This window comes from Nanorana parkeri, unplaced genomic scaffold (genome assembly GCF_000935625.1).
Source record: "Nanorana parkeri isolate BGI_ZX_2015 unplaced genomic scaffold, ASM93562v1 scaffold974, whole genome shotgun sequence".
Classification (NCBI taxonomy): Eukaryota; Metazoa; Chordata; class Amphibia; order Anura; family Dicroglossidae; genus Nanorana; species Nanorana parkeri.
The window spans coordinates 415008-428055 of NW_017307242.1; the positions used below are offsets into that span (position 1 = coordinate 415008).

At 43.6% G+C, this 13048-nt stretch overlaps 1 protein-coding gene across 1 annotated transcript in view; it reads right to left on the reverse strand.

Annotated features, from left to right (window-relative positions):
• Positions 1-9: 9 nt before the first annotated feature.
• MBD5 (methyl-CpG binding domain protein 5) overlaps positions 10-13048 on the reverse strand; it is a 33116-nt gene continuing 20077 nt past the window's right edge. Inside the window, exons 5-10 of the mRNA XM_018566780.1 lie at positions 10905-11225; positions 9151-9347; positions 4020-5183; positions 2743-2816; positions 1701-1776; positions 10-195 (exon numbers count right to left, since the gene is read on the reverse strand). Of these exons, the coding sequence (XP_018422282.1) occupies positions 133-195; positions 1701-1776; positions 2743-2816; positions 4020-5183; positions 9151-9347; positions 10905-11225 (1895 nt within the window). The 3' untranslated portion in view covers positions 10-132. The remainder of the gene's footprint in view (positions 196-1700; positions 1777-2742; positions 2817-4019; positions 5184-9150; positions 9348-10904; positions 11226-13048) is intronic.

Here is a 13048-nt window from a genome sequence, read left to right on the forward strand (position 1 = left end):
ACATGCCTAAAATGCAAAAATATTTACCACATATATTCACTTTACACCAGGTGGTGATATCTAGAAATATTGATATACATATATTAATATCAATGCCTATATACAGATAAATGATCTTAAGCTCTGTCAATGTTATCTGGAGATCTTCCTCCTCTTGGGTTTTGGGGCCTTCAGCTGTCGATCCCTCTGAGACACCTAAAGTACACGGAAAATAACATCAGTGGAAAGTATTGATCACAAACACGTCGCACGAGCAGAACTTCAGGCACACCTCTAAGATGGGTGGAATAAAGATATATGTATCTATATATATATAGATATATATATATATATATATATCTATATATATATATATACATATACACACACACACACACACACGCGCGCTCCAGAAGTAGCCACCACACTTTGTAAGGTAAATGCCCAGGTGCTCATTCATAAAAATATCTAGGGATGCACCAATACCGTTTTTTTCGGCATCGCGTACTGATATATTTTTTCCGGTACTCACCGATAACTAATACCGATTTAGAAAGTCCCATTAAGGAAGCCAGGCGGCGTGTAATGACAGTACAAATACTCACCTAAATACTCGGTAATTTGATACCGATACTAGTATTGGTGCATCCCTAGTCGTTACACAACCAGAAACATGTCTGCAGAGACACAATCAGTACCGTACTGACACAGCCAGAAACATGTCTGCAGAGACACCACCAGTACCTTACTGACACAGCCAGAAACATGTCTGCAGAGACACAATCAGTACCATACTGACACAGCCAGAAACATGTCTGCAGAGACACAATCAGTACCATACTGACACAGCCAGAAACATGTCCGCAGACACACAACCAGTACTGCACTGACACAGCCAGAAACATGTCTGCAGAGACACAATCAGTACCATACTGACAGCCAGAAACATGTCTGCAGACACACCACCAGTACCATACTGACTAGGGATGTACCGATACCGATACAAGCATCGGTATTGGCCGCGATACCGAGTATTTGCATGAGTACTCGTACTAATGCTCGGATGTCTAAAACGAGTACCTGTGTCTGCCATCTTCCACCGAATAGCCAGAAACATGTCTGCAGAGACACAATCAGTACCATACTGACCTGCCTGCAGGAAACAGCCAGAAACATGTCTGCAGACACACCACCAGTACCTTACTGACACAGCCAGAAACATGTCCGCAGACACACAACCAGTAGCATACTGACACAGCCAGAAAAATGTCTGCAGACACACCACCAGTGCCATACTGACACAGCCAGAAACATGTCTGCAGAGACGCAATCAGTACCATACTGACACAGCCACAAATATGTCTGCAGAGACACAACCAGTACCATACTGACAGCCAGAAATATTTTGGCAGAGATACATTAAGCACTGTACTGACATAACCAGAAAGTTGTCTGCAGACAAAGTACTGTACTGAAACAACCAGAAACAAAACAAATTAAAAAAAACGGTGCATTATGAACAAATTTAAACCTGTCACAAAAAAAATTGCATATAAAATGTCTGCACCATTGGCGTACAATTTGGGATGTTAAAAGCACCCTTCCTTCTTACTCTTCATACTCTGTACAAATGGTCTACTGTGGGGATGGAATTTTTGGGGAAAGTTTACTTGTCTTTTAGGTGTTGGAAGGGAGGGACCATGCCGTCTCATACAACTTACATTGCCAGATATTTTGTCCAGCTCATTCATGGCCTCATGTATCGCAGCTTCTAGATGGTTATTTAGTGTTCCACTTCTAGAATAGGAAATACAACAAGTGTTTATACATTGTACACAAGACCTCCAGTCTAACCAAAGGGACAATACTGTTTTTAAGTGGAGCTGAGAAAGTTTTAGTTTAAAGTAGGTCTGCAACAACTAAATCGACATAATCGATTATAATCGATTATTGAAAAAGTTGTCAACTTTTTCAATCATCGATTAATCGCCCTCTGATTAGTTGGCCCTGTTGACGGCTCCACACAAACTGCACGCCGCACCTCCTCCCCACCGCTGCCAGACCCGCCCACCCGAATCCACACGCAGCACCTCCTCCCCCCCTCACGCTCACCGCCCGCCCACCCACATCCACGATTGGCACAGGGGGCGCAGGGAGAAGAAGTAAGGATGCGCAGGTGTGGGGGGGGGGGATGACAGCCGCCGATAGACAGGCCCGATCTCAGAAACAAGTTGCTGGAAGACTGCTCAGGTAAGCCTGCACTCCCCACACATGGTGCTCTATAATGTATTGCTGGGATTTGTATTCCTCTATAGCTGATGGTACATTGTGCTGTATATTATACCATCAGCTATAGAGGACTACAAATCCTAGATAATCCCAGCAATAGTACATTATACAGCGCAATGCGGAATACCACCAGATATAATGTACTATTGCTGGGTTTTGTAGTCCTCTATAGCTGGTTGGTATTCTGCATTCATTGCTGTATAAGTTTACACTTTTCATTTCACTATATTGCACACACCACACTTTTCTTTTTTACTTCCACCGCTCCAAGCTTGCTCCTGTGATGGACTACAATCTCAATACAAACTAGTAGTCCCATTACTGGAGCCATTCTTTAAAATGTATTTTATTTTATTATCCGATTAATCGAACGTAATAATCGGCTAACTAATCGATTTTCAAAATAATCGTTAGCTGCAGCTCTAGTTTAAAGTACATAAATACTAAAATGATGGCGTATAAGGTGTTCCTTACTTTCTGTTGCTTTTCTGGACACGATTGTAAGCTTCCAGTCCCTCCGTCAATGTCCTCAGCTTGTCACTGTCCACCTAAATGAAAGCACAGAATATTATCCAGACTCGGGACTGCAGAATAAGTAAGATGATTTTTTCATTCATTGTGCACCTGGTGGATCAGACACTTTGCAGGTGAACTTCTCTCTTACCGGCCAGCAATGTTTTTTTACAAAGCTTTAGGGAAGTAGAGGAGGAACATTGAAAATGGGAATTTTCCATGAAGGTGTGCGAAACACACACAGGAATGCCTGATGCATATTTTTTGTGATTATTCATTTAATTGGGACAGCTTAACTCAAGCACACACCAAAATGTTGCATGTGCAATCTCTCACCACATAGCAATAATCAGGGTTTCTACTTAAAGTGACATTAAACCCTCAGATTTTGTAACATAAAACAATACTGTAATCCATGGTTGTTTCCCTTCTCTTTGCTGCTCTTCCTTTTAAATATGTATGTGTTCTCATGCTGGGCAGAACTTCTGTTTTGCAGCAGACTGCCTTGTCTCAGGAATGGATATACGGTGTCTGTGTATACGTTTGTATAGGCTGTAACCTGAGCCAGCACTACAGGAAGGCCCTGAGCTGAAAAGGGAAGTTCTTCCCAAGCATGAGAAGACATGAGGATTTAAAAGGAAGAGCAGCAAAGAGAAGGGAAACAACCATGGATTACAGTAAGGCACACATTACAGTATTGTTTTATGTTAAAACATCTGAGGGTTTAATGTCACTTTCAATGGCATTGTCATTGTAAAACGTTTAAAATTTACTCCGGGAATTCGGTGTGAATGGGCCCACACAGCTATGCGCGTTCTGAATAAAATTAAACAGCAGGGGACCAATTACCCTCTCATTACAGAAGAGACTCGAGAAACTGCAGGAAACTTGCAGTCAGCACACTCTAGACCTGTTGCACATTTTTACGCAATCTTTTCTATTTACTAGACTAAAAAGAACCTGAAATGTTTCATCTCCAGCCTTAAAGGAGAATTATGAGGCGAGTGATTTTCACTCAGCATCATAATCTGAGCCGACCTGTGACAATGAAACTGTCACAGGTCGGCTCAGTACATAGGGAAGTGAGCGAACACATACCTACATACATTTTCCGGCCGATCTGTTTCGGTGGCCAAAATTTCCGTGCCTCCTCAATAGTTATAAAGCTTGCGCATGAATAAAAAAATAATGAACAAAGCATATATACATGTACTGGAAACAAATAAGCAGTGTTTTACCTTCCCTTCCTCCGAGTTCTGTTGATATGAATTACGCAGGTCGTCCCGCACAAATTTTCCAGGCCACGATGCCAGTCCTTTAATCTGCCCCCAGACCAAGTCACCCATATTAAACGTCCTTGGCCTATAATGCATTAAATCATTAGAAGAAGGGGAGTCGGGAATCCGCAGGTCATCCTCGCTACTGATGCTCTTAGTGTCCGAGGGGCTAGGGACGCACCCGTTCATGCCTTTGGCATGGAAGTCTCCATTATAATGAATGTAGTCTCTTGCTAAAGAACTTTCTAAACTGTTGGAAGAGCTGGGAGATTGTTCCTCCATGTTGACCTCTTGTTTGGGGATGTTCAGGAGCTCCCCGAACCCCCTGTGCTGCGGGGGCCGAGTGCCGTTCATGTGCGCGCAACGTTCCACAGTGCTCTCCAACCTCTCCTTGAAGCTCATCATAGTCCTTTTGTAATGGTTAAACCTAAAATTCTCCTCTAGCATCTTATCATTTGGGCAGTGTCTGGGCGGCAGCAAGATCTGGCATTGCTCATCTTCAAAGGAGTGCAATAGAGAGATGTTGCCAGACCTCGCTTGGTAGGGGTTGCCATGGACCTGTGCGTTGTGGTCCAAATAGTCCTCACATTTCCACCTGTTCATGTCACCCGGACTTTGACCGCCATTCCACTGCCTTTTAGGTGTATTGCATCCCGCTCTGAAATAATCAAAACCATCCCCATCCGCCATGTGTTTGTTCTGATCCAGGTTCTTCCTCATTCGGGTACCTCTTGTGTTCCGTGTCCTGACCTCCAGATCAGAATTTGCCATGTTTCTGCCATGGATGATGGCATTCACTGCGCTTGACAGGTTTAATGGATCACCAATGGATGCAGTGAAGGCACTCATGGCACTTAGTGCTGGGATAGCGCTCATCTGCGTCGTGCTGGACACTGCCGTCGTGATGACCACTTGCATGCCTTTACTGGCCGCGTCAACCACTGCTTTATAAATGGCGTCCACCGAACTGTCTCCTTCTCGGACGCTATCTTTTATGTACTGTTCTGTCCTATGCGGCATGTTACAAGATTTGTCGGGGAATGGAGGAAGCGATGAGTTTGGGTTTTCGGAGATTGAAGACGTTCCCATCTGCGCACTGACCTCTTTGTTTTCTTGCATTTTCATCTGTGGAAGTGAGATAATTGAACAAGCATTATATAGGCTTCCAGACTGTCAGGACAGAAACCTGGCATTAGAGGTACATGTAGGTGAGCAATACTGACCTCTTCTTCTGAATATGCCAATTGTCTGGCTGTCTGGTTGATCTTCGAAGCTTTGCGAGTCATTGGCCTGGAGCAAGGATACAGAGGTATGCCTTCTTCCTAACTTGCTTCATCCTTGTTCCAGATCAATGGCTTGGAAACTATTAAGTCTACAGACAGCCAGGCATTCAACATTTTCTGAAGGAATTCAACTACTGCAGCCTATATATTCATCTGATGACAGGTCCCCTTTAAAAGGAAACCAATGCTCCGTAGAAGATTAACTAACTAAATTAGTGTTTATTTAAAGAGGAACTGTTATGTTAGAAACATCTTACAGTAATACCTCAGTTCACGAACGCTTCTGTTCGCAAACAATTCAGTTCGCGAACAAGAAGTTCGGCAAAATTTTGCCTCCGTTCGCGATCTCTGCATCGGATGACGAACACGACCATCTTCCCCGCTCTGACACGTGGTCGTGGCTTCCTCTAGTCGAGATCGCAGTCACAGACAGACCTGTGCACACTTGCTGTGAAGCTTTTTTCTGTGCTTTTGAGCACATACAGTACTGTACAGTATTATTCAATCCAGCGTGGCTCCAAAGAAAGTGCAGAGCAAGCATGGTGGTAAGAAGAAAGTGCAGAGCGGAAATGAAGGTGACAAGAACGTGCAGAGCGGAAATGAAGGTGACAAGAATGTGCAGAACGTTAATGAAGGTGACAAGAATATGCAGAGCGTTAATGAAGGTGACAAGAACATGCAGAGCGTTAGGCTCCATTCCCACTAAGCGATTTATCGCGCATTTTTGCCTTGCGATACTGCGAGAAGTGGCCGGCCAATGCTGACTTAGCTCCATGTCGCTCCAGCAGGACCCTTTTTTCGGCGGATTTTGCACGATTTTTATATTGTTTAATGGATCCCGACGGCAAAGGTCGCGCTACCGTCACTGGATCGTCGCCCTGAAGAGGCACGCTATCCCGGCCGCGCGGATCCGCCGCTAAAGGTAAGTCGCTCAGTGTGAATGGGGCCTTAATGACGGTGACAAGAAAGTGCAGAGCAAGCATGGGAGGTAAAAAGTGCAGAGCGGTAATTAAGGCGACAAGAACGCGACCACGTTTGTAGGGGTCAGAATGGATTAACCTTGAGGAAATTTAATTCGGTTCGCGACCAGAATCGTGGAACCAATTAAGTTTGTGAACCGAGGTACCACTGTATTTAGCAATCAGCTAACTATTCACATTGTTTGCCCTAAATGTCTTATTTCAGAGACAACCCTTTCCATGGCCTGATTGTAGGGTAAAAGTCTGGCCTAGGGAGCCTACTTTAGGAAGTACCTCCTACATAACGCTGGTATACATAAGCACTGCGAGTTTATAAAGCTGCTTTACGTTGCTTTTGTATTAACACTGACTTCTACAGGAAAGGAAAGCAGCTCAGACACCAGCAGAAACCTGTGTATATGAGCCTTTAAAAAAGACAAAAACAACAATAAACCTTAGCATGTAAACTATAAACACTGCAAATACATCATCTCTTCAATCAGCCGCACAAAACCGAGGTCCATAAAAATCCAACTTTATTGTTGTACATTCCACGCAAAGTTCAAAATACAAGGTATACACCACCATAGCATCTCTCCCACTCCAACGCCTCTCACGGGTTTCACCACCTGGGCTTAATCATAGAGCACCTCTATGATTTCGCCCAGCTGGTGAAACGCATGAGAGGCGTTGAAGTGGGAGAGATACTATGGTGGTGTATACCTTGGTACTTTGAATGGAATGTACAACAATAAGTTTGGATTTTTATGGACCTCGGTTTTGTGCGGCTGATTGGAGAGATATTGTTTGACAAGTGGGAGCACACTGCAGCCTGCACCCGAGGTCTGTATTGATCTGCAGCCTGGAGGAGTTAGAGCGGTGAGTGTTATGCTTTTTTGGATACTGCAAATACATTACCACTTTTAATGCAGATTCTTGGGTACTTTTGTTCCAAGGCACTGCCAGCACTCCTACTAAAAGTAAGTGCTAAGTTTCTGCATCCCACTGGCTGCCCTATAGACATGTAACACTTTTGTCGGGGATCTTGCTAAGTGCAAATGCTTTACTGCTATAAGTCTAAGAAAGTTGCTGAGGATGCATGCAATTTGACCTCAAGCTCTGCGCAGACTTCTGGGAAAAGCAGTGATCAATTACATGAACATGGGGATGGGAATTGTTTGGAGTCATTTACACAGAGTACCATTTGCCTTGCTGTAGGGGTGATCATTTTTTGGGGCAGTTTTAAAATATCATTGCTGAATGAAGACTGAAAGAGAAAGGACATTTTTGATACCATTAAATTACAAAGTTGCTTCGGTAGCAGTCAAAGCTGAACTCCAGCCTTCCCTTCAGTCTTGCACAGGCTGCTCTCCTGTATTTAAATTGCTTACTCTGATTTCACAACACACTTCTCACAGCATGCTTTAGAAGCTGCTGCAAACCGGATTCAGCAGGCCTCATTATCTGGCAGGACGACGTCCAGAATCATCTAATTCTTTCCTCCCCAGGCTTACCATCCCAGAGTATCCACTTCTTCCACAAGGAGATCTCTGCATCTGGAGACAAACCCTGTGCATTTGTTTGTTGTTGAACCTGGAGGCCAGAAGGTCCACATCCGGTGTTTTTCACCTGTAACGCATGTCCCTCGTATTGATAAGGTGTCTAGGACTACTACTTAGTCCTTCAGGCTGGCATCCGTTGCAAAGAATTTCCCCTTACAAAGCTGGATGCCTGAGCTACCACGCCAAAGATAACCTGGTCCTTGGTGTCAGGCAAGTCGGTCTGTCTAGATACTGCACCAATTTCTCCAAGAACAACAAATGCCCAGACACGGGATAAAGGAGTTATCAAGAGACTTACTGTGGTCCTGGACCTCGAGAGCACTCTGCAGCAAACTAATACAGTACACAGGGGTTTGCAAAGTGCCACAAGCAGAGCCAATTGCCCGAAAGTCACATTTTAAGCTAGCCCAGCAATCTCTAGCAGGGTCCAGGTACAGCCTCCAAAGCTATTGCTGAGGAAACACTGACCTGGTTAGCTGCATAAAGAGCTGAGCAGAGGAACTAATGGATGAAATCTTGCTTGAAGCAAGAAAGAGCTTAAAGGGTTATTAATCCCTCATTTGGTTTTGCATATATCTACTGCTAGCAAGCAGTAGATATATGCAAAACGATTAAAAAAACAACAAAAAACCTTTTTGAAAGGGTTAATACTTACCTGTGTCTCCGCCACGCGCTCCCGTCTGAACATCTGAAAATTTCTGGGACGACCGCAAAGGATCTTGGGGCGGGCGCATGCGCAGTTCAGATGTTCAGCCGGGAGATGATGAGAGAAACAAGGTAAGTCTATGGAGCAGCGTGCACCCGCACAGACTCCGTGGGAGAGGAGAGGAGGACAGCGCTGGAGGGACAGTTAAAAATCACAGGAAAGAAGATCAGATTAGGAGGCATCATTTAAGGGCAAGTCCTTACTTTAGCATTGTGGTGGGGGACGACGACTTTAGCCTTTAATGTCACTAAGAAAAAGATGAAAATGGTGAAATTTTTGTCAATAGAGAAAAGATTGCCATCCTCCTAGGACACAAAAAAACTGAAGCATAGTGGAAAAGGGAGGGGATATGGCTGGCTGGCCAAAGACTATTTTGTTTGTTAGTGGCCAGTTCTTCCTGTAGGTAGCGATAGCCTGGATACTATTATTTCCATGTATCCTAATGAATGAGAAAAAGTATCATTTTACATAAAACCATTACTAAACATTTCTAAATGTGCTTTTGTCGTTATTTTGAAGATAAGGGTAACGTTCCCATTTAATAGTCTATTGTACTGTATGTACCATGACTATTATAATTACCTGGAAGTTTTGAAACAAGCAGGCCATGGGGTTTAGACTGTTTGGTGGCCCCGAAACATGTCCTTTCAAGGCGTGAAGATTGGGAAAGCCTTGTAGATGCTGCTGCTGCTGTTGTTGCTGTTGACTGCCGTTTAGAAGTGACTGAAGGTGAGACAGCTGATGGTTATTTAAGGGAGGGTTCATTGATGACATGTCTCCTGTAATGACAAAGATACAATTTGATGCCATTTCTTTATCTTAAAGAGTAAAGATATGTACAGATGATCTTTTTTGCTGATGCTTTGTATTTAAGGGGGGGTGGGGACACCAAGAGGGTTATGGGTACATCATGGTCTTCAAGTGAATTTAGAAGGCCTAAGCAAGAATTGCAATCTTCACTTAACTTTAAAATCTCTATGGTTGTGCAAGCTTATTTATAAAAGAGCTTTTGAGTGTGCACAACAGTACCACTTAAGGCCTCATTCACACACAACACAAGCAAAATTGTATATTGCGTATATACGAGCGTATGTGTGTACATGCATGCACTATTTGCATTCCCAGAATGCATCATTCCTAATAGAAATTTTAATGAACTGTGCGTATGTACGTGTAAACATGCGCATAAAATACACAGAAATACGCTGCCCGGACGCATCTTGGTTCCATTCTGTTTTTGCGCTTGTTTACGCTACGCAAATATACGGCTCCATACGCGGCTATGTGTATGGAGCCATTTATTTGCATATGTTGCATATGGTACAATGCGCGTTTTCCTGCCGCGTTTGTCCGTGTTAAAATGCACACAAACGTGGAGGAAAAAACGTGGAACGCATGATGCAGATTTTGCTAAATGCACTACTTTTCTGCGTTTGTTGCACGTTCAGGACCCGACAGAAATCAATAAGAATGAGCAGCAAATGCAGAAACTAAATGTGCACAAATGCGATGAATGTACATGAAATACAAATCAAGATTATATATACTAAGGGCCCATTCACACCATGTCCGGATCATCTCCAGACTGTTTCCGAACCCAAAATACATCCCTATGCTATTTCTGGCTTCTGTTCACACCAGTGCAGTCTATTCAAGACCAGAAAAAATACTGCTCGTCTTATTTTGTCTGGTCTGGAATGCACTGGAACGCATAAAAAAGCATACAAACTCACAGGAACGCACCTGTAAGACCATTTTAAGCTAAAAAGAAAATTAATTTATTTCCAAATGTGGTAAAAAAGCGGTCAAAACGCAATGCATTCTAGATCTGGTTCGGAAAATGGTGTGAACCTGCCCTTTAAGCAGACTTTAGGTGTGATACATTTCTGAAAGAGAAATCACATAATTAAAATGTATGTAAAGCCCAAACTTTTTCTTTTAATTTTGTAGGGGATATTTCAAATTCCTATTTTTTTGTTGCAGTTTCCCTTTGGGGAGATTTCCCTTCACTTCCTGTCCCAATGACGGAGCAGGAAGTAAAAGAAGATCTCTCCAAAGGATATCACCTCCTAGTTGTGTATAGGAAACCTCACGTTCTGGTGACAATCTCAAATTCCCATCACCTATTTTATTGGAGACAATGATCACCAGGACCAGCAGAGGGTGAATATCCCCAACAGGGATACAAACAGCAATGAAAACCTGGAAGAAGTTCGAACCCTTCCCCCACTCTATTCAAATGAAAGAATGGCTTTATATACACTTTCAGACAACACAGAGAAAACATTACATAGAGTCAATGCTTCCATTAAGTAAAGTAAATTGAACAGACTTGCCTTCTCCAGTTGAAGGCTGTAGCATATGCAAAATATTCTGATTCAGAAGATGCTGCTGGTTCATGGGTAATGGCATCGGCAGAGAGTTTAGATGATTGGGGTTGATGGGTCGTGGATGGTTGTTGGTAGCATTCTGTGCAAAATGATTTGAAAGCTCAGGTCCTGGAAATGGGAAGGAGTTTCCCATAGGATGGTGGCTCTGCATTGGTGCCCCAGAAGCTGTGGTCACTATTACTCCATCTTGGAGCACCGATGTGGTCTTTGTGACGGCTGGCTGACCTGTGCCAGCTATTGCTACTGATGACATTGGTATTGAACCTCCTAAAACACAAGGTCAGGGATAATATCAATTTCATGTTACAAATTACCTGCATACAATATGTGATACAACCTAAGGGTGCCCACACACCTTACGATAATCGTATGATAATCGGGGGAAATCCCGCGATCGTACGATTATCGTAAGGTGTGTGGAAGCCGTGCGACCTCTACTGTAAGGTCGCACGACTTGTAACTTCTGAACATGTTCGCAAAACCCGCTGAGCATTGTACGATGTTCGGCGAGTGTGTAGCATGTTTGTAAGATAAAAGCCAGACGGGCCGGTGTGCGCAAGCGCACACTGCCCGTTCGGCATTGCGGTCATCAGAAGCCCGCCCCACAGGGTGGCACGGCTTGCGATCATCGCAAGTACGATCTGCCTGTCCAAGATAGGCAGATCGTATGTTTTTTTAAGTACCTTACGACCATCGCAAGACAAAAGTCTTGGGATGGTTGTAAGGTGTGTGCCCAGCATAATACGTGCTTGGCCCCAAAGTCTATCAGTTCATTAGAGCTAATTTAAGCCAGATGTGTTTTAAATCACATGCAGATTTGTGTGCAATTTCCCAAGCATTGGGCCAAATGGGGGTGGATGCCATAACACGCTTCCTCTGGTGTGTGCTGCTTGCCCTTTATGTGACTACATTTAGAGCAGTGAAGGATAGCTTTGTACAGGTCAGGCAGCTGGTGAAGGGTACACATATACTGTATATCTGTTAAGGTAAATACCAGTTGCCAATTACATTAAGTACAATTATTCTTTAACGACACCCCGTCACCAACAAAATTGCAGATGAAAGCACAGAAAATAAAAATAAAATCAGTATTTTAAATTCAGTTTTTTTCACTCTATAAATGATTTTTTACTCACTTGCTGTATGCCATTTAGCTTGCTAGACAAATTGACTAGTCAGTTCCATAGTACAGCCCTCTCCTTCCTAGCATGTCTGGCTTAGGTCCTACTCCCCTCCCTACATAACCTTTCATTTAGCTACCAGGGGAGGAGTGAAGGGGAATACCAAAGAGTGCCACTTGTGTCATAGCCAAGTCTGCTGACATCACATCCAAGATGGCAGCGCCCATCAGTAGCCTCAGGTATTTTGGATGTCTACACAACAGAGGCTTTTACCGGTAAATAACATGCAGAAGATACATTAAATATACAGATAATCACATGGAAAAACGTTTTTGAAATGAATAGTCTGGGTCTATTTAAAGTGTACCTGAACTAGGGAAAAAAACAAAAACCTTAAAAACGTATGTGTTGCTAGTGGTTACCATGACGGGCCTACAGACTGCCTTGCTAACCTCTTTGTGATCCCACTGTGCCTAAGAAGCCATTAAAGTCCTATGCACATTTATTCTGTTCAGAAAGTCCATCATAGGCAAGCCTTCATCTCATGCCAAACAAGTTTCCAAAACACCCAGATTGCATTGCCAGATATCTTGCCTGCTGAAAATATGGATGTGGTTTTCAAACAGGAGATCCTTGGGTGTAATAGGGATAACCTTGACGTCAGCAAGTCCTAACGGTGTCTATTAATAATATGCAAGGTTAGGTTAGTACTTTGACACAGGCTTCATTTGAATGTTTAAAAATGCCATCGTAGTTGAACCCTTTACCTCTTGCCGTCCGCCCGTAGTAAAAAAAACGGACGGACGGCACTGCTGCATTGGCGGGTTGCCGTCTCCAGACGGCAATTTTTTTCTGCTCGCGTGCGCCCCCTAGCGGGCACGCACGGGCAGAAAAGACCTGACCATTGCACACACCCGTTAACGGGTGTTTCACATATAGGCGATCAGCGGGTCCATAGCCCGCCGATCG